The following is a 19,785-nucleotide window of genomic DNA, read 5'->3' as shown; positions in this document are numbered from 1 at the left end:
TGATAGTAATAATGTGGCCGCCTTCACAAGGTTTACCTAAATATCCAACGACTGCTGCGCCGATGGTCCTGGCGGGGCCGTTGAGGTGGCCAGCAGCGTTGTGGATCAGCTTGACTGGAGTGGCGTTTTCATGAGACGACACAGCAAGCTATGGCGAGAGGGAGGAACATAAAGAACCCTTTAGCTTTAAAAAATGAAAGGTTCCATCTGGTGTCAATTTATTCATCCAATCTGCAGAAGTCTTTTTTTTTTTTTAAATCAAATAAAAGTGAGCTTTTTCTTAAAGAAATCTGAAGCTACTTTCTTTCCATTTCAAAGCAAAAAGTCACAGTGGGAGAAATGCTGCCGCTTTAATTCTCTTGCTTCCTGTGAGTCAATTAGGGGTTAAGGGTGGAAATTAACTTGACATGTGGGGATAAAGATAAGGCCAGAAGAGGGAGGACATTTTGGGTGTTACTCTCTCAGAATTTCTGTCTGTTTTCTGTTGGGGTGTTTGACCTATGATCTACTTGCATTCACACATGTCCTCACCCGTCAGCATGAGAAATAAACATCTCTGCATAATTCCATAAACGTGTCCTTGTAGGCACAAATATAACAAACAGGTCCTCAACCTTTCTGAGCTTTCATCCGTTATTTATCACCCTTTGAATTAAAGCCTACACTGGAAGCATCGAGCGGAGGGATTTTTCTGTGTTGGTCCTTTCTGTTTCAGCACGTTGCATCAATTGGACATGACGTAATTTTAGTTTAGCCAACACCCCCACATCCTTGTTGCTAAGGCCTTCAGCTTTCTTTCAACCCTCTTTCTTTCAAGTTGAGACAAAGTGACATGGTCAAAACACTACAACTCTTTAAAAAGATACTGTTGGTGAACACCTCAGTACCAGATCTGACCTGTTTGGCAATAGCTTTGCTGTCAAGTTTGTTGTAGACTTTTCTGATCTTGGCCACGGTGAGAGTGGAGACAGAGAGTGAACAGAGACTGAAGGACACCTTCTCCTCTGGTACTAGTGCGACGGGGGAGGCAGGGGATACTTCCGCCTTTGAGTCTTTACCTGGGACAACGTGTTGAGCAAAGATTAAAACAAAACACGCCAGTGCAATCTGAAAACAAGTTAACTACTCACAAGGTAGGTAGACAGCCTGAAAGCTGCCCACGTAGTTCGGTCCTAGCTCAAAGATGGCAGCCACGCTGGTGGCTGGCAGGACCTCCTCCAGAAAATAACTGGACCCCAGACGCCAGACCAGATTGGAAAGCTGCCGCTGGGCAGGTGGGGTTCCCACGTACCCATACACAGTGCTCACCACAGGTGGGTTGGTGGACCCGGAGCCACCTGGTGCAGTGTGGATGTAGTGAAGCTGGGGAAAAGGGAGGAAGCAGAAAAGAATGAGCAATAAATAAGGATTGCTTGGTTTCTAAAACATGACTGGGACAAGACATTTGTGTATGTATCACAAGTGTTCTTGAGACTATAACATTTTTAGAGGTAAACCACAAGAGGCCTCTTACATGCACAGAGAGACACACAACCAAGCAGCTTGTTGAAAACCAAGCTGCTGTTATCAGCGGGGCTGAGGGGAGACTGCCTTGTGGTCAGCAGCGTTCCCTGCTCAGATATCTAATCTCAGGGGATTCTGACGTCGCTTGACCACAAACCAGGCCAGACTGAAGCTGTAGGATTACCATTTATTTTGTGGTTTGCACATTTAATAACCTGCAACAGTTATTGTCCTTACTAAACATTTTAATTCGGAATAATAATAAAGAGAATGACCACAACAATGATAATATCATTTATTCCATCAAGAATGCATCTTTGGTCTTACTGGCACGTAACCTTACCTTGACAGTGTTAATCAGCTGACCATCGAGGTAGAGCGTGGCCATGCTGTTCTTTAGCATGCCTTTACTCATCACCAGCACCAGGTGGTGCCACTGGCCCTCCGCGATGACTTCACCGCAGCGGAAACGGGCGCAGCAGGGCAAGATCTCATAGAAGGAGGCTTCTTCACTCGACTCATCCGCTGCTTGAGAGAGGGGAGAAGCAAATTAAATGTGTCTCAATGCTAATCATTCAGTGTGTTTGAGGACACACAAACAGCATTTTTGGTAACATTCTGAATTCTACAAGAGAGACCAAGCCTTTTTTTTTTTTAAAACACTGTTCCTCTTTTTTCTGTGGTCCGAAGCTAATTTCATTTTTACAATATACTTTTGTATTGTTGCTCCTCTACTCACAATACGTCTGAAGCAGCTCTTCCTTAGTGGAGACGGTGACGGAGCGATCTTTGGCAGACAGGACCACAGCCAGGCAGACATAGTGCTGTTCTGAGGTTGTGGCCCGGCGGACGATGGTCAGCAGCCTCACCGGGTGCGCCTGCGGAGCCGAGCTGAACCGCTCCACACAGAACCAGGTGGAGTAACTCAGACCTGAAGGAGGAGGGAACAAGCGCTCTCCTGGAAGTACAAAGAATATTTTTCTTAGTATGTTTATTTAAAAAGTGTTACAGTCACTGTAGAGATTACACTTACGACCAAACATAAAAAACATGGATTACAATCAAAATAAATCTGAAAAAGTGCAGAGATAAGTCTCTGAAACATGTCACTTAGCTGCTCAGTAAACAGTCAATGCGCAGCAAAGCAGGATCAGAGTTATTGGGCACATTATAAGACTGGATCGAATTACAGTCGGTTAAAATACTGTCATCATTGTCTGCTGGCACACCATTTTCTGTAAGCCCCATGAGCAGTGATTGATTTTTCTATTAGCTCTTTCTGGAGAGATCCAGCCACGAGCAAAACGCAGGCTGACTGGATTTCTGCTGTCATTGTTAGCATGACTGAGTATTCTAGATGATGTCATCAAGGATATGGGTCAGGCAGGAGTGGGTTTGGAAAGAGAAGCAAGGAAGGAAGGAAGGAAGGAAGGAAGGAAGGAGGGAAGGAAACAGGATCGAGTCAAGTGAGGCATGAAGAGAGCAGAGTTGCAGACGGTATACGAAGAAGGATGGAGGGAAAGGGAAGCAGAAAAATGTCAGATGGGCGGTCGGAAGAAAATGGAGAGAGAGTGAGAGAGAAGATGTGAGTGACAAGAGGAAATAAGGAAATGTGTTCATAGTCTATAAATAGGGTTTGGCTGCAGAAGAGGACAGCATGGGGTGGGTGCAAAGCAGAGGAGCATTTTTCTCCCATAATATATCATCTTGTTTTGAACCATAAAATCCCGGCGCAAACCCTCAAAACTGCACCTGTGAAGATGCGTCTGTTTCATACAAGATGTTTTTCAGCCCCTTTCTCTGACACAATAACTGTAGCGTCAATAGACAAAATTAATGTTGCTTACTCTAGCTCAGGGTGCTACACCGGAATGAAATGAAATTACAAAAACCCCACAAAAACAGCTTTACTCTAAAATCCTGTAAGGAAATGAAGGACCACTGAAGCTATTTTTACCTGTACCCATTCCACTCAGCACCGCTCCGTCACTGACACCTGAGGCATTAGTGTTGTTGGTGGGGGCGTTGTGGGGTGCCAGACTGGGCAGAAACAGGCACCTGGCCAGGACAGAGAACAGATCAATGAGTAATTATGCATGAGACTAAGCTTTTGGAGGATGAAAGCGTACACTTTGAAAGAACTGTGCACCTAATCAGTGCGTTTTTTATGTTTTAGCTCAGGCTAATGTCATTTCTGATGATAATATCTCAATTAACTGTAAAAAAAAAAATGGGACTGCACAGAGTTCTTGGACATAATGAGTGTTAAAAGTGTCCTCTTTTCAGGGACTTCTAATGACAAAATGATTGGACAGAGAATGGCAATTGTGAGCTGTCATTCTGTTTGCCGAATCCCTGCCCTCTCCTGAATGTGTCAGTTTTTATCCTCCCTCTTCATCCTAAATCAGCAGCGGTTTCCTGATGTTGACGGAGACTTTTTACAATTTCACCTTGGTAGGAAATTCTTTTGTACCCTAAAAGCCCCAGACTAAACCACACCACAAGTCTGTCAATTCAAAAAATGTTTGACATGTTTTATTTAAGGGACTGGAGTCTTTGAAGGACTCCTAAAGCACGGAGCCTTTCCCGGTGGAGGGACCCTGCCCCAGTCCCCTAGCCTTTGGCACGGCCTAGTAGCTTCCTGTTTTCTCTTGCTCTTTTCATCGATGCCTTCTGAAAGAGACACTTCGTAATGACTTGAACCTGACAAGTCCGTCAGTCATCGAGGTAAGCTTCTTGACAGCTCTGGGATTTCTGGACTCACTCAAAGACCTGCTCAAGTGCAGGCGCTCTGCTTTTCTGTGGGCATTTATCTTCAGAATAATTCAACGAGTCCTGTTTTTATTTCCCTGCTGCTCAATCAGTTGATTAGAAAAAAACACTGCCAAAATGCTATTTTTTCTATTTTGTTTTTAGCAGCATTCAAATTTACCTTTTGTAAATGCTCTAAAAATGTTATAGATAGAGGCTCAGTGCCCCATGCCCCTTGTATGACAGATGGATGGGAGTGTGCACTGGTGGTGCCCGAGTCTGTAAGTATGTTGAGCCCAATCCAGGATGGATGTACATGTATGTGCGATTCCTAATAGCAGGAGGGTGATCAATATTTCATGCTGACAGATGGGAGAGGAAGGAGGGGTAGTCTTGCTGCGAGCTTCCTCTGTTTATGCTGAGGAAAACTGGGCCACTGCCTTATCGCCTCTGCGTCGCTTTGCTGGATTTCCAAGAGAAACTCCATGTTCTATTCTGAGGCAACTGCTGCAACAAGTCAGAGGGGTTGCTGCCATTCAAAGGAAAAGGGAAGCTGAGGATTTTCAAACCACCACACTGGAATCAATACGAGGGCTGGAAAGCGAGGTTCTAAAACTAAGGAGTCAAAGACAACTGGCCTTGATGCTTAATCTTGGGGATTTAAAGATGTATTCATTAATATAATTTAAAACAAGTGGACTTCAAAGAAGGAAATCTTACATGCCTCCAGATCAATGCATATTGAACAGGGCTCACACACACAGACTGTTTCACACTGTGAATTCATTCCAGACCTTTGATATCACAAAATAACTAAATAAGCGCACCTCAAAATAAATATATTATACTTATCTGCAGCCCTGGACTAATGTGTGCGATAATCAAAAGAATAAAACTGAAAAATAAGCTCATTTATATGCATGGCTCCACTGCTGGAGGTGAATAACAGCCCCCTGCTGAGACAGTTGTGGTTGCTGTTCAAAGAAAAAAGTAAATAATGGAAGAGGAAAATAGCATCATGCCCTCAGGTGTGTGTCACTGGTGAAGCGAATGGTTTTCCACTCAGAAAATAATTTAAAAGATTGTGGTGTTGTAGAATCGTTTGTTGCTACAGCAGCTGTAGTAAAAGCATGTAATGAAAGACACAACATTATGGAATCGGGAGACTATGAAATCCATCACCCCTTTCAAAAATGGGTAAATAGATCAACTTTATGGATGTAGTACAAGAATAAACAGCATAACAGCCAATGGTTTCCGTGGCAATGGCTGAGCTAAACCTGAGGGTAAGCAGTTAATGAAATTTAGATTTAAAAAGTACAAACTGACAGACCGACGATTGATTGTTATTGTTCATGCGAACTAACCCGAAGCCTTCCAGCGAGTTGTCAAACTCCACAAATGCAGGCGTAACGGCCGACCCATTCAAGCGGATATCGTGGGGCGTCGTCATGGATACCAGGCACTTGACTCGGGTTAGTGGTACGGTGCTGCCTTCAGGTGAGCGCACGAGGCTGCGGCTAATGCGATACTGACCATTGTCCTCGGCTGGAGTGGTAAAGACGCTGTCTGGGCCGAAGCCCTCCATGGACAGGGTCATACTGTCTGGAAAATCACAACAGAGAGTTCAATTTTAGGAGGAGCAAACATTTAAGTAGCCAGCTGAAGCTGATGCTAGTTGCCTAAGACAATTTAATGTAGCCAATAACTCTCACTAGCGTATCCTTTTAGAGAAAAAAATAAAAATAAAACACTGTGCTATCAGGCAGTGGCTTCTAGTAAAGAGCAATAATTAGCAGAGACTTAATATCCATTCTTAGTTGTGAGCAGACAATGAGCAATTAGAGCATGCTGAGGAGCCCACAAAATTACAAACATTAGCCGCTGCTAATAGAAAACAAACCATTTAAATTGGACTCACTCTGACAGAACACTGTGTTTAACAGGGTGTTTACAGAGCAACTGGGAATTAATGAGTTTTACTTTAGATTTCTTCTTAGCAATAATTTACATCATTTCTTTATGAATGTGGCCAATGTAAAGTCCTCAGACTTCTCACCCTTCCATTGAGCAAAAGGAGCAAAGCTTCGACAAGCTCAACAACCCTTTTTCCCCAGGAAGAAGCTGATATTACTGCAGCGGATGGGAATAGCTCTAAAATAAAATAGTCAATTCATAACTCCACTGGAGAGCTGCTACAATTTACAGCAACAAGCATGTTGCTGTAAAGAATTGTTTGTGCTGGGAGAAAATCATTGTCCATATTAGTTTTTAAGTATTATAAATTGTGGAGGCTTTTTTTTTCTGCGTCCCAATGGTGCTTTATCATTGTTAACACATATGTCATTGTTAGAGGATTACTTTTTAAACTTAAATGAATTGAAACCGAGACCGGGACCATATGCTTAACTGATGAAAGAACAATTAAGAAAGTAATGTGACTTTTTTAAAACGCTCTCCGGGGTTACGATACAACACAGAAGCCTGTCGTTGCGCCCCCTGTGATTCTGATTTTACACTTACTTCTCGTCTCTGCATCATAGCCGAGAGAGCTGGGCTTGTGAACCCGGTACTGCTTCAGCAGCTTCTTATCCCAGGCACCACAGTTCAGAGGGTTTCCAAGGCGCAAGAACTCCCTGGAGAAGCAGAGGAGCAAAGTGTTAAAACATCCAACAAATGGGGAAAAGAAGAAAAAAAACAATGTTATGTTCTTTTTTAGGATTATTGTTGATGAACAGATAGCTCATTATTTAAGCTATATTGAATATTACAGACACGTTATCTTGCTTTAGGGCTCTTAATCAAAATTTAAAAGGGGATCAGAAATGACAGCTTCATATCTGAAAGAAATTAATTTTCCAGAAAAATGTCAGCAGTTGCCGAGAGCCGGAGGAGGCTGAAACCAGACGTAGAACAAGAAGGAAGCAGAAAGAGACTGACAACACAAGGAGACGGGTAGGCAGGAGAGGCAAACAGGAACCAGACCGACAGCTACCGACAGTTCACCCTTAGCACAATTACAGGGGGGAGAACATCAGCCAAGGAGAGACAACATTAGCATATAAAAAGAAACCCGCCATGTGCATGTCAAATAACTTTGCTCCCAATTCCACGACCCCAATGCTCCCAGCTCACTTAACTAGTCAAGCGGGAAATGAAAATCTCATTTTGTCTGAATGCAGCTCTGCCTCACGCATCCAAAACTGCCAAGACGGATTACGCCTCCCAAAACAGAACTTGCACCTCGACGGTGAGCTAGCAAAAAGGCTCTCCAGATGCACTGACCAGAACATGCATACTAGGGATGAAGCTGTCGAGTCTTCACCAGGGCAACAACCTTTGTTTCTGCTCCAGCGCCCTCTTTTATATAAGGGCACTAAAACCAGCATAACCGGTCAAAACTAAAACCACCTTTACATTATTAAAGTACAGGAGGAAACGTTTTCCTACTCAAGTACCTGAGTGCCATTGGCTGCAGGGCCTGTGAAGCCAGCCTCTCAAACATCCTCTGCAGGGGGGGGTGCAGAGGGTGGTCTTCGTCGCCCAGGGCATGGCTGCAGCGCAGCAGTAGCCGTTGGTGGAGACAAGCTTCACACAGCACCTGTTGGTTCCTGTCACTGTTCACCAGAAGCTGGAGGATGTTGGCCACGGCCAGCTGCAGGTCCAGAGCGTGCTGGAAGGGACACGGGAAAGGGAGCAGCATTCCTTTTTACATGTTTAATTAGCAAAACAAAAGGCGCTGTCACAGCAAGGTAAACTCCAAGGGTAAAATAGATGAATAAATAACTTTTCCACCCTGCTAGTGACCTTGTGTCACCAGCTGTCACTAGAATCACTTGTTACTTCACTTTCTTTATGCAACTCCTCACCTCAGGCTGGCTGTCCGAGGACACAGAGGGCAGCAGGTCGAGCATGGCCAGGACAGCTCCTGGGTGGATGACCACCGTGTCAGATGAAGACGAAGAAGAAATGGGATGGGAGGGGTTGGCTATGTGGAGCTTAAGGTCTGAGAGGGCTTTGACTGGGGCAGATGGACCAGTGGCCCCATAGTAGCCATGTCTGAGAGGACAGGAACACAGGCATAGAGTTAAAATGAATAGTTACATAGTTGGTTCAGCTGAAGAGAATCCTGGGGATTTTGCTCTAGAAATTACATAAGAATAAGATAGTTTTTAAGAAAATTTTGGTTGTAGGAGATATTAATGATATTCTATTTAAAATCAATGTGACCTGCTCATGAATGGGTCAATTACAGATTACACATTCTTAAACTGAGGACAGAAACATTAACTATCATCACTGGATCCAGCTAAAGCAGTCTTCATACACAACACATAACAAGAGATGAAGGTTGCTGCTGGTCAATTACACAAAATGGCAGCTTTGCTGAAGTGTAAATTAGAGACTTCACCATCTCGGGAGAGCTGCCGAGCTGGAGAAGTCTAGAGTCAGCACAAACTGGTTACTGAAGACTGGTTACTAGGCAGAGACTGGGACGTGGCAGATGGCAACCACTTTGAATGGTTCTTCAGAGGAGTAACAGTTCACTCATTTGGCTGCTGGTGGGCATTTCAGAGGCAACATGAACATTTTTAAACAGTTAAAAACACCATACACTGCTTAGTCCAAAGCAGGTTTATATTACTCATGTAAAACTAAACAACACCGAAAAATGAAGCGCAGATCTTTGCAACTGATTTTGCAACTTTTAAAGTAAAGAAAATAAGATCTAAAGATTAAGGGTAAAAAAACAAATAGTAAAGGGAAACGACATTAGCAGAGACAGGAAACAAGGACAAATGTCCCATCACTGCTGCTTCTACAAGTAGCCTCCTCATGAATATGCAGCCTTGGCCCTGATCCAGGCAGACAGCCCGAGACCCCCACCCTAACCTTGACAATTGTAACTAAGGAAAAAAAGAAATTGGACCAGCAAAATTACAGAGAAGAATGAAAAAAAAGCAGGAGATCAAGCCAAAGAATCAAAGACACTAAATGGTTACTAAAGTGTTAAATCCATAAGGGTGTATATTTATCCCGTGCTGCCAAATGAGAACTACACGTCACGCAGCATAAATTATTTCTTCCTGACACTTTCTGATCCGTGTGGTGTTGTAAGGAATTTAACACACTAACTACAGATCTACAGATGGATATGTGGAAAGGAGAGGATGATGGTAAAAGAAGTGGCGGAGCACCGTAGCTACCTCTTCCTGGCGAGTGCTGGCGTGCCCCATGGCGAGGGCAGTGAGGTCTCATGAGTCAGGCAGGGAGGCACCTGCTCCGCTCGGCTGCATGGAAGCAGGTTTACACACACACACACACACACACACACGCACACAAACAGACAGACAGACAGACAGAGCCGTGCAGATGGACCGGGCCGGGGATGGACAGCCAGACAGTGCCAGAGGTTAGAGGGGGAAAAAAGAGAAAGGAAGGAAAAGAAGAAAAAAGCTGTTAGTGGAAGATGAAAAGGTGCAACAAGAAAAGAGCTACAGCTGGAGCACATGCATGGAACCAGCTAGAGGTCCACAAGAGCAGGAGAATGTCATCACAGTGACCCTAGTTTTCAGCAAAAGTGTTCTAAAGAGAGAAAAACGAAATCTTCAGGTGTTCAAACGTGCACAGAAGAGGAAACATTTAAACGTTTAACAGCTCAAATTATTGGGCCGAACTTTACCAAACCAAATATTAAGCTGTTACAAAATTTGTGCAGCTCAGTTGCTGCTCACAGTTTTGCTTTCCGTCTTCTTTTCTGCAGCGTCACAAGATGGTTCCTTCGTTTTAGCCCGTTGGGAACGCAGCGTCATCAGCTGACACTTGCAGAATGTCACAGCTGACCAGACTGATGCTGCTGGACTTTTCACTGCACACAATCGTCTGAGTGAGGAACACACAGCTGTGTCCCCCCCCCCGCCTTTCTATTAGCGAACCAGCTGCCTGAATAATTTTGACCTCAGAATGTCCTCTTCACTCCTTGAACAACTTGAATTCTAAATATTACGATTAAAATCAGCGTTTCGGACAACGTAATCGTGTCCCTGCAGAACTAAACTAGTAAAAATACCTCAGTTTCCTTTTTGACGTACTGACCTATCAAATGAATCAGTGGCCATCTTGTACAGGTAGATGAACAGCTTGCTGCAGTGTTTGAGTGTGGGGCAGACGCTGTCTCCGGCACAGCCCCCTGTGGTGGCCTCCTCCTCCAGCAGCCTTTGGAAAGGCTGCGCATTGGAGGGGAACACACTTGTTGGACCCAGCTTCTTTGTGTCTGAGAAACACCCCAGCAGCCTGGTGGGAGGAAGAGATTTGTAATATGAGAAAACAAGAGGGCTGCTTAATTAATAGTTAAATAACTTTATTCCTGACGGCCTAAATGTTGGATTATTAATATTGTTACACATCCTATACAGCTGGATTCAATAAATACATGTTTCAGTTCTCCTTCGTAAACGAGTCTTACCTCACTGCATCGGCAAGCTTCTCATACTGGATCTCCGTACGGAAGAAGTGGGAGTTGGCGGGCTCGTAGCGCATGGCAGCGGTGAGCGTGCAGATGACGGTGTGCAGAAGCTCAAAGACCTGGTTCTGGTTCACCCGGTCCCAGCCTTGCCGCGGCGGCTGGCACAGCGAGCGCTCCATGGCTACCAGCAGGGAGGTGACGTAGACGAAGCCGCCCACCTTGCGGAACACGGTTCGAGTGCGGTGACTCTCGCGTAGCACGGCTAACAGAGCCTGAACGGGAGAGGCGTTAAAGTTTAAGGTTGAATTGCTGTTTTATTTTTATTTTTTAAAATCGGTGACGTGAATCGATGCTTTGACATTGGGAAGACCCCACACTGAACCGTAATTTTGATCATTAAAATAGATGCAGAGGTAGAAATAACAAATTAAACATATGAATAAAAGTTATTCCTTTCAGTCTCAAGATGACACAAACCATCAAAACTACAGTGTATGATCTATCTGTATTATGTCTGCATTATACGACATCACACTGTAATAAACATTAGTAAAATTACAGTATAACTTATGGCAGCATCACCAATATCATCATCAATAGTACTAATAAGGCTTGTAGTGTAAAGTAACTAAATCCAAACTTCAAAGTTAAAAGCACACGTACTTTTGAAAAAAAGAGTAAAAATTAGGTTTTAAAAAGTGCCGTGTTGCATTAAAATACTTTCAGTTAAAATACAGCACTAAGACACCCTCTTCCTCCCATCTGAACTGGAAAAATGACCAAATTTAACCGTGTTTTTGAACTTGATCATTTTTAGACACAACGTAGGGTTTGGCTGTGTCTGTCAGAGATTAAAGGTATAATCACCAGGCTAATGAGCTTAAGTCTGAGTTCTGTTTACACATCGTCTCTGTGTTCCTGTCAGCGGTACAAAAGGAAGAATCGTGGCACTATTTTGTAGTCACAAAGGTGTTTTTTTAAGACGGGGAGAATTTAAATCCGTGATTTAAAAATACACAACTTAGTGCCAGGTTAATCCCACCAAGGCAGTCATTTTTCAAAAATCCAGCCCCTCATCTTCGCTGTGCCTTCCTCTCTTCACCACGCGAGCTTTACTGTAATTGTGTGTGCTAAGCTTAAACTGCATATTGATGTCAGTGTGTGTGCACGCACGTGTTGGTGTGTGTGTGTGTGTGGGGGCGTACCCGCAATACGTCGGTCTTCAGCTGCAGCTCAGTAGAAGGTGCAGAGTGCATGAGGCCCAGCAGTGTACCCATGTCATCATCCCCGCTGGGCGACAGGACCAGCTGTTGGATGATGAGCAGCGCGTGCTCCCGACACTGCCGGTACTTTACAATGTTGTGAACACAGCGAGCGCCGCCAAACTCTCTGAAGAGGGCTGAGAGGAACACACAAAGAGGAACAAATGTAGAAATTCATTTCTTGCCATTTCACTCAATAAACACTGCATTTGCACCACTAGAAAAGCGGAGAACCACTCAAGAGCCTCAAGCATTGAATGTAAATATATAAAACACACACATACACACTCCGACACAATCTTGATTTAACTTGATAAAAGCAGCAAGGCCTTATCAAGGTCAAAGTCAGCCCTAAGCTGTTTCTCTGCAACTTCTTGGTTGACTTTTGCTGTATTGCTCTTAAACTTTCTGCTCCATTTTGCTTTTATTAAGACTGCAGCATAGGAACTTTGCTTTACCTGCATTAGTGTTGTTAAAGCCTTGCAGGAGCACGGTTAGTGTTTCCATGACTAGCAACGCCAACTGCTTCTGCTCTTCTGCTGCTGTGTTGTTTTTACAGTCACCTACAGGTGGAGGCAAAAAGGAGGAGAGATTTGATCAAACCATCATTATGAACGCATTAGCAACAAAGCATGTGCAACATTGATGATGTAACACTGAAACATGTCTCCAAGATGAGAAATACTTCAAACACAAAAAACAAGACGAGTCAAGCATCTGCATCTGAAGGAATAAGCTTCAAGATTTGTTGAGTGTAAAATCTGCCGTTGATTCAAATCACTGCATTTTAAGCTAAAGGCTGTTAAGATCCAGTCAGCCAGGGGCTAAATGAGTTAAACAGTCTTTTCTCATCAGTAGTGTTTGTTCAATACTTGAGTCAATACAGCTACAGCAAGACGGTTTTGGGTTCAATCGCCACTTAGAAGTTAATATGCCCTCCCTGTGTCTGTGGGGGTTTCTAACGGCGGCTCCGGGTCCCCCCACCATCAAAAAGCAGGTCCGTTGCCCCACCTCTTCAGGTGCCACCGCTTGGGGAACAGAAGTTTCAAAAATGTTTGAATTCACCTGCATGAAAGGTAAAATGAACAAGCAGCTAAACCACTTTCTTGGGTATAATAATCCCCACAGCTACACTGTCCTTAATACTCCAGTCCCAGTAGGAGACTGAAGAACTGGAGTCCTGCCATGACTAGACGGATGCTTTCATCGAGGTTATAAAGGTTAATAATATATTCTTTTATCTTTACTATGTGTCAAATGCAGGAAAAACAACACCAAAGCTTCACTTCACCTTGGTCATTATTGTGGGGGTGCTGCTGTGTGGGCTCTTTAAGCAGGGCAGCATACTTGTGCAGCAGGTTAACCAGTACCTCCAGCAGGCCCACTTCCCTCAGCACATCACTGAACACCGGGTCGTGATGGGCCAGCTTCAGCAGCGTCCTCACAGCAGTGATGCTGCAGGCGTGCGATGTGCTCGACTTCAGCAGCACGCTGACGCTGAACAGCTCTTTGCATGGCACATAATTGAGGCTGAAGACGACAAACTCCAGAAGCTCAAAGTACTTTGCCTGAGCCTCGGGGAGCTTGGCCACACGCTCCGCGAACTGTGACAGTGTATGCTGTGACTCCAGGATGAAGTAGTTGGCCGAGTCTGCCGCGTATATGTTCCCAATGGCGTCCAGAAGCATGCAAGCCAGACGGCTGGTTTTTGCCCTCAGGAAGGCGTTCTGGAGTACTGAAAACGCCTGGATGTTACGCACCGTGTGGCCTGAAGACAAAGAACACAGTGAGGTCACACAGTAAGATTTGCAATGTACACATTCTCCATTTGCATGCTGTATTTATAGCAGGGTCATTGATTTGCTTCTAATGATTACACATTTATCATCATAGCAGCAACTCATGACAAGTTATTAGAAAAAGTTCAGGAAATTAGTTGGTTCTTAAGGAAGCAATACAGAAACTATTGAAACCTCACCAGGAGGTGACAACAAAACACAACAGACCACCTGAGAACAGGAAGAGAAGTTTGACTGAGTGTGACTGAGAGAAATAATATCACAGCTGAGGTGATATGTTTTTGTGACTTTAGCACTTAACTTCCTACTTTATGAGTCCAGTCTTACCAACTAAACATCTAAAATACAAATGACTCATTCAACAGGTCCAATAAATAGAGCCAGTTAAAGTGAACGTATACATAAGGTTTTTCATTTTCAGAATGAACTCTGGCCTCTTCTTACTCCCTTTTTGAACATAAAAATGTGTCAAGTTTTGTTGTTTGATTTTGATTTGTTGTCTTGTGTTTATTGCTTTTGGTGTGTTTTCTTCTTTTATTCTGTCTTCAAATGAACTAATATTCAATTCAATCCATTTTAGGTTGTATATAAAAATAAATTATTTGCAGTGCACTAGCTGCATTTTATCCTTCTAATATTTGTGATTAGCATTAGCAAATTACTCTGAGCTCAAACTGTAGTCCTGGCTCTATTTTTAAATGAGTCAAAAAGAACATATGTGACAAGCAGAAGATGGAGAAATGGCAAACAGAAGAACATAATTACAGAAAATGGAGCTCAGTCAGTCGCAGTGAGACCGACTAAGTGCGACTCTGCAGGAATACAAAAGCTTTGAAAATGTTTTTTTCAGTGAGTGCTGGGTAACGTGTTTTAATTCTGATAATGTGAACTTCACATCATTTTACAGATGACACAATCTGGGTGTTATTAAAGAAGCACCACCTAAAGCCGTTACAGTAATGTGCCATTACACACACAAATGTGGTGGTTTAATTAGACTTATTAGTGGACCCTCACACCGTGATGGCTTCTGGTAATGACTGCACACTGCTGGCACTATCATTAGCTGGATAAACACCCGTGTGTATATGTATATTCCTGTGCAGAGACACTCGTCAAGGAGGGCAGGAAGTCGTTATCTTTTCAAAGCAGAGATCACAGAAGTGTTCCAACATGGTCTGTGGACATATCTCTGCATTACTACCTATAGGTGTTTACAAAAGGTTTATTTACTATTTGGTGTTTAATTTTATTAAGTTATTGAAATATCTGCATTTACAATTCAGGTTTTTTTTTTTTACGATAAGACCAGAAATGTTTTGACAGTGAAGGTTGCTGGTGGATGTCAAACCAGAGATTTTATATGATAATAAAACTGTGGCGATTAGATTGTGTCGGTTGCCCTTGTCTCAGTGGGATCATTCTCTTCCTTTGGTGAATTAGTTTGATTTCTAAGCAAGCCTAAGTGCATTAAAACTCTTCACAGGAGGCGAAGCCACTTTCTTTACTGGCGCCCAATAAAATGACAGAAGGTCAAGGGGGACAGAATCAACCCAAGCATGTGGTAAGAGACAATTCTCCGAACCACTAAAGCATCTCTGGACTCCATCGTGCTCATTTGTATGCAGGAGGCTTCAGGCGCTGAGCTCCAGCAGTGTGACGGGCAGCCGTGTTTTCTGCATGGTGTGTGTCAACAACAGGTTTGGCCTACTGGGATCAGTCAGGCATCAAAGTCATTTCAGGGATTAGGGTCTAACTGGGAAAACACACCAGCTGGGGCATACAAGGAGAGTTTTTCCAAGTCATTTCTGTCCTTCGTTTCATGGCTTTAGGCTGGCCAAGGTGGTGGGAGTCTACAGATTTATGATGTCATGCTAGCAGAAGATATAAAAACTAGGACGAATCCTGGAAGGAGCAGAGTAAAAGCATCTGTACTTCCTTAAGATGCACTCCAGTCTGACCTGACTTCCAGTTAACACACATTACGTACATATATAAGGTCAAAATAAACACAATCAAAGCAAAATTACGGTAAAAAAAAAGCATTATCATAACATATTTGTGCCCTTCCCAACCTAAAATCCTACCATCTTCTCAAACTAAAATGTGCTCTACGGTATCAGCATCAAGCAAACGAGTCAAGCTCCTTTTGAAACGTTAATAACACACCTTTCCCAGAAGGTTGGGGGAGAACAAAGCCGGGGAGCAGGAAGGGCGCCCCAGTTGTGAGACCAGCCGGTTTCAGCTCTGTTACACCATATGTGGTCAGGCAGGTAACGAGGTTCACAAGGTCCTTCAGTGCGTCTTTTGACTCATCCTCCTTGGCCTGCTCCAACCTGGAAACATGCAAAAAAAAAAGCTTGTTGGACACATTCCGGAACCTGTGCTGACGCAGCATGTCCTACGAAGTTAAAATTGCACCTGAGCATGAGGTCACAGAGGAAGGCGTAACCCTGGCACATTCGAAAATCATCCAGCAGCGTTTGCGACACGTCACTGGAGTCTTTGAGGAAGCAGGACAGGCCGGCAAACATGTCCACAATCTCAAGTGGGGACAGGTCATCAGACTGCTGCATGTTCTGAACGCACGTTGCCAGACATTCCTTCTCTGCAGGGAGACAAAGAGATTGCTGATGTGAAAAACTGGGCATGGAAATGATGATTTCAGGAACTCTCAGTTTCTTTTTCTCGAGAACTGAAAGACTGTTTTGTGGAAGTTTACAGGTTGTTCTTCTGCGTCATCTCAACATTTCACACTTCCTATAAATTTATAGCGACCTAGATGTCCAAATTATCCCCCACTGTTCTCTGCATCGCAATGGCAAGTCTACCAATACTGATATTCAAATACAAATACATTTGGTGGTAATTTTAGGTTCATGATCTCAAATAATACATTTTTATCATACAATCATTGTTCATATTTTATTCAGGCAAAGGTTCACCTTTATGTGTGAATTACCTCCACTTTTCATGTTCAAATGTACATCAGATGGGGTTAAAACCTTCACTCTAAGACACACACATGCCAGGCAAATATCCGTACCGTGGATATATTTGACCACGTTGACACTGAGGCCGTGTCTGGAGATGGTGGTGAGCACCTCCCCCGCACTCCTCCTCCAAGGCAGGTTGTGGGGGGGGCACCAAGAGGTGATGGCACTGAACAGAAGCTGAAGGTCATCTTTTTGGGCCAGCTCCTCAGCAGGAGACACAAATGTGCAGAGTTTTACCAGGATCTGTAAAACAAGAGAACAGGAACTATACTCCTGCAGACAGCACCGTCCCCACAGAGGCAGAGAAAGAAAATGTTGGTGTTTTGGATTTTGTACCTGCACAAAGACTTTTTGCAGGAGTGCCCGCCGGTCCGCAGGAGCCAGCTCTTGCTGGGTTTGAACCTGACCTGGGGTCTTCTCCTGGATGGGTGTTGGAGGTGGAGGTGGCGGCGGTGGCTGAGACGTGGGACCTACTGGTGCCTCGGTCATGTGAGGCAGGTCGAAGAACAGGTAGAGGCATTTGACCAGTGTGGATGGTACGGACATGGTGGTCATGCAGTCCACAGTTTTCTGACAATTCAAGAGGAAACAGAAACAAGATCCTCACAATTAATCCACATCACGATTTTTCAAATACTTATAGGACCAGTCTGCAAAACAGAATAAGGCGTCTTTGGTCTTTGGTGCAGGCTTGGAAAATTGATCACTTTTGTGCGATGATTCACAACAACTTTTCAGTGAGTAAAAAACTATAATAGCTTCAAGGGATTTGTGTGTGTGGGAGTGTAAGAACAAGCGCGCGCCACTGAAAATGATTCGAGAAAGATATGAGATGTGTGTCCTCTGAGGGGAATGAGTCAGATAATCAAACATTGCCCCTACACACACTCCCACACTAAATGAATCCCAGCCTGATCATTTACCCCCCACACCCCCCCAATTAGATGTAAGTTGTGACAGAAGACAATGACCACACACAGTAGATTAAAATGATACTCCAGTTTGTTCAAAGAATCTATCGGATTAATAACTGAACCCACCCAGTGCACACGGGGTTGCACACACAGGCTCAAATTCAATCTCTTGGCAGATCGATAAAGGTAGAGGGGGTAGGGAGAGGAAAACAGCAGGCACAGACAGTGGAAGCAGGATTTAAGAAGAGGCCTCAGCTAATAGAGAGTGACTGTAATGGAAAACTGGAGCAGCATATGTGGTACACCCAGCAATGAAGTGTGTGTATTTCCAGGCTGTGACTTGAGGGTCAGGGTTAATGGGCCCAGTCGATCAGGGCGAAACCAGACATTTCCCCGAGAGGGTGACGGCATGTGTTTAAAGCAGGCGGACAGTTACACTGCAAAATTGTGATGGTGTCCCGTAAAAGAAGTCAGCAGATCGGCAACAAAGCAAAAAACAAAAATAAAGCAGTTTTATTATCTGAAGAGAAAAAGTGGAGGTTAAATAGGAGTCGCAATAAATAGACGAGCATGGCGTCAGTTATTTGGGAGGCCAGCTGGCAGGAAGCTCCTCTGTTTTAATGTCTGAGATATCAGAGAATACCAATCTAGCAAACCTCACCACTCACACATAGACAACATTAGGCCTTCCTGTTCAGAGTCAGCCCATTCTCTTATTTCCAAAAAGCTTATATGTAAAGTAATAAATATCAAACAATGTTTGTCTGACTGAATGACTACTAATTTCCACCTACTGATGTATAATATTAGCTTTAGTCTGTTAAGATCCCAAAGAATACTGTATGTAACAAAAAGAAAAGCAACATTTGTTTGCTTTTTCTTAAGACGTGCGTCTGCTCCTGGACAGAGGAAATGTCTGACTTCACAACACCAGTGAATTTCTCATGTGCAGTGGAGCAGGAAAACCAGCCAGCCAGCTGACAGGGATGCCCTCTCCCAAAAACCCTAAAATCTCCCCAGGAATGTCGAGTGAATAGTTCAAAAGATGTCTGCGGGCCAGAGGGCAATGGCATAAAATAAATTCAAGACATCCGTGTGAGCTGAAATGACTTGGAGTCGAAGCATTAGCTGAAGAAGATGGTGTATTGCGTAATGACCGGCTGCAGGGGGGATATAATTTCGAAGTTAATTCAATGAGAAAATACTTAGCACGTCACATGAAACACTGCACACACCGCCATGACCTTTTCACATTCATGAGGTATGAGGTAGAATATGAGGTAGAGAGGGGTAAAAAAGGTTTTAACCCAAACACTATTCTCATTGCTGGGGTATCAACGGGGATAGGGGCTCAAAAAGAGCCAGAACACACGGCCTGTTAAAAGCTACACCCTTCCTTCTACCAACCTGTCCAGAAGAGGCCAAAAGATTAATGGTGGTCAGCAGCATCCACCCACGACTCGTCTCCTCACTCTGGTTCACCTCCAGGAACTGGACAATAGCTCGACTGGCTGCCTCTGGAAACGCATACATAAAGAGACAAATTACTGGATGAAAAGTGACAGCTCATTGTTGCACACAGATGGGCTGTTAGAATCATCAGTTAAGCAATAAATCACCCCAGAGAATAAATGAGCCTGTCCAATGGTGTCTGAGGGAGCATGGGATTCATTTTTACATTTTAAATGCTATAAACACATTAAGATGAGCCTGTACTGTCCACACTTTGAAGCTATGGTAATCAAGAACATGAAGGATGATCTAAAACGTAATATATTGGTGAAGCAATGTTCACTTCTCCATGTCAGTACAAACATCTGATGCTCTCCATAAAGCTATAGTTCCTCTCAAACTCAACATATGTTTGAGTAGCACCATGTAACAAAGCACTCCTACAAAATCTGAGTCAGGACTGTGATTTATGTAAATTTGATGGCTGGAAAAGTGTGAAAGAAATGTAAAAAGTCATCATTTCTAATCGATTACAGGAGGAATCATTTATTTTTGATGATAAACGGGTGAGTGGAGCGTCTGAGTCAAGCTGACTCAATTTTCCTGAGGCCTTGTGACCAGATGGCCGAGGGAGCTGAGACT

At 43.8% G+C, this 19,785-nt stretch overlaps 1 protein-coding gene across 6 annotated transcripts in view; it reads right to left on the bottom strand.

The window, feature by feature from the left end:
* Positions 1-19,785, bottom strand: part of wdfy3 (WD repeat and FYVE domain containing 3) — a 48,501-nt gene that overhangs the window by 18,606 nt on the left and 10,110 nt on the right. For 4 of the 6 annotated variants that reach the window (XM_029829491.1, XM_029829488.1, XM_029829490.1 and 1 more), the window contains exons 4-24: positions 19,099-19,208; positions 17,114-17,347; positions 16,828-17,020; positions 16,203-16,389; positions 15,951-16,117; positions 13,274-13,750; positions 12,441-12,545; positions 11,926-12,119; positions 10,721-10,992; positions 10,351-10,548; positions 9,462-9,545; positions 8,124-8,313; positions 7,713-7,927; positions 6,778-6,890; positions 5,622-5,859; positions 3,461-3,561; positions 2,243-2,461; positions 1,847-2,031; positions 1,131-1,362; positions 898-1,058; positions 37-148 (exon numbers count right to left, since the gene is read on the bottom strand). In XM_029829491.1, coding sequence (XP_029685351.1) covers positions 37-148; positions 898-1,058; positions 1,131-1,362; positions 1,847-2,031; positions 2,243-2,461; positions 3,461-3,561; positions 5,622-5,859; positions 6,778-6,890; positions 7,713-7,927; positions 8,124-8,313; positions 9,462-9,545; positions 10,351-10,548; positions 10,721-10,992; positions 11,926-12,119; positions 12,441-12,545; positions 13,274-13,750; positions 15,951-16,117; positions 16,203-16,389; positions 16,828-17,020; positions 17,114-17,347; positions 19,099-19,208 — 3,987 coding nt within the window. The remainder of the gene's footprint in view (positions 1-36; positions 149-897; positions 1,059-1,130; positions 1,363-1,846; positions 2,032-2,242; positions 2,462-3,460; positions 3,562-5,621; positions 5,860-6,777; positions 6,891-7,712; positions 7,928-8,123; positions 8,314-9,461; positions 9,546-10,350; positions 10,549-10,720; positions 10,993-11,925; positions 12,120-12,440; positions 12,546-13,273; positions 13,751-15,950; positions 16,118-16,202; positions 16,390-16,827; positions 17,021-17,113; positions 17,348-19,098; positions 19,209-19,785) is intronic. The other 2 variants (XM_029829489.1, XM_029829494.1) reach the window with 2 other exon arrangements.

Source organism: Takifugu rubripes, chromosome 21 (assembly GCF_901000725.2).
Source record: "Takifugu rubripes chromosome 21, fTakRub1.2, whole genome shotgun sequence".
Classification (NCBI taxonomy): domain Eukaryota; kingdom Metazoa; phylum Chordata; class Actinopteri; order Tetraodontiformes; family Tetraodontidae; genus Takifugu; species Takifugu rubripes.
Note: the sequence above shows the minus strand (reverse complement) of the source record. Positions and strands in the feature narration are given on the sequence as shown.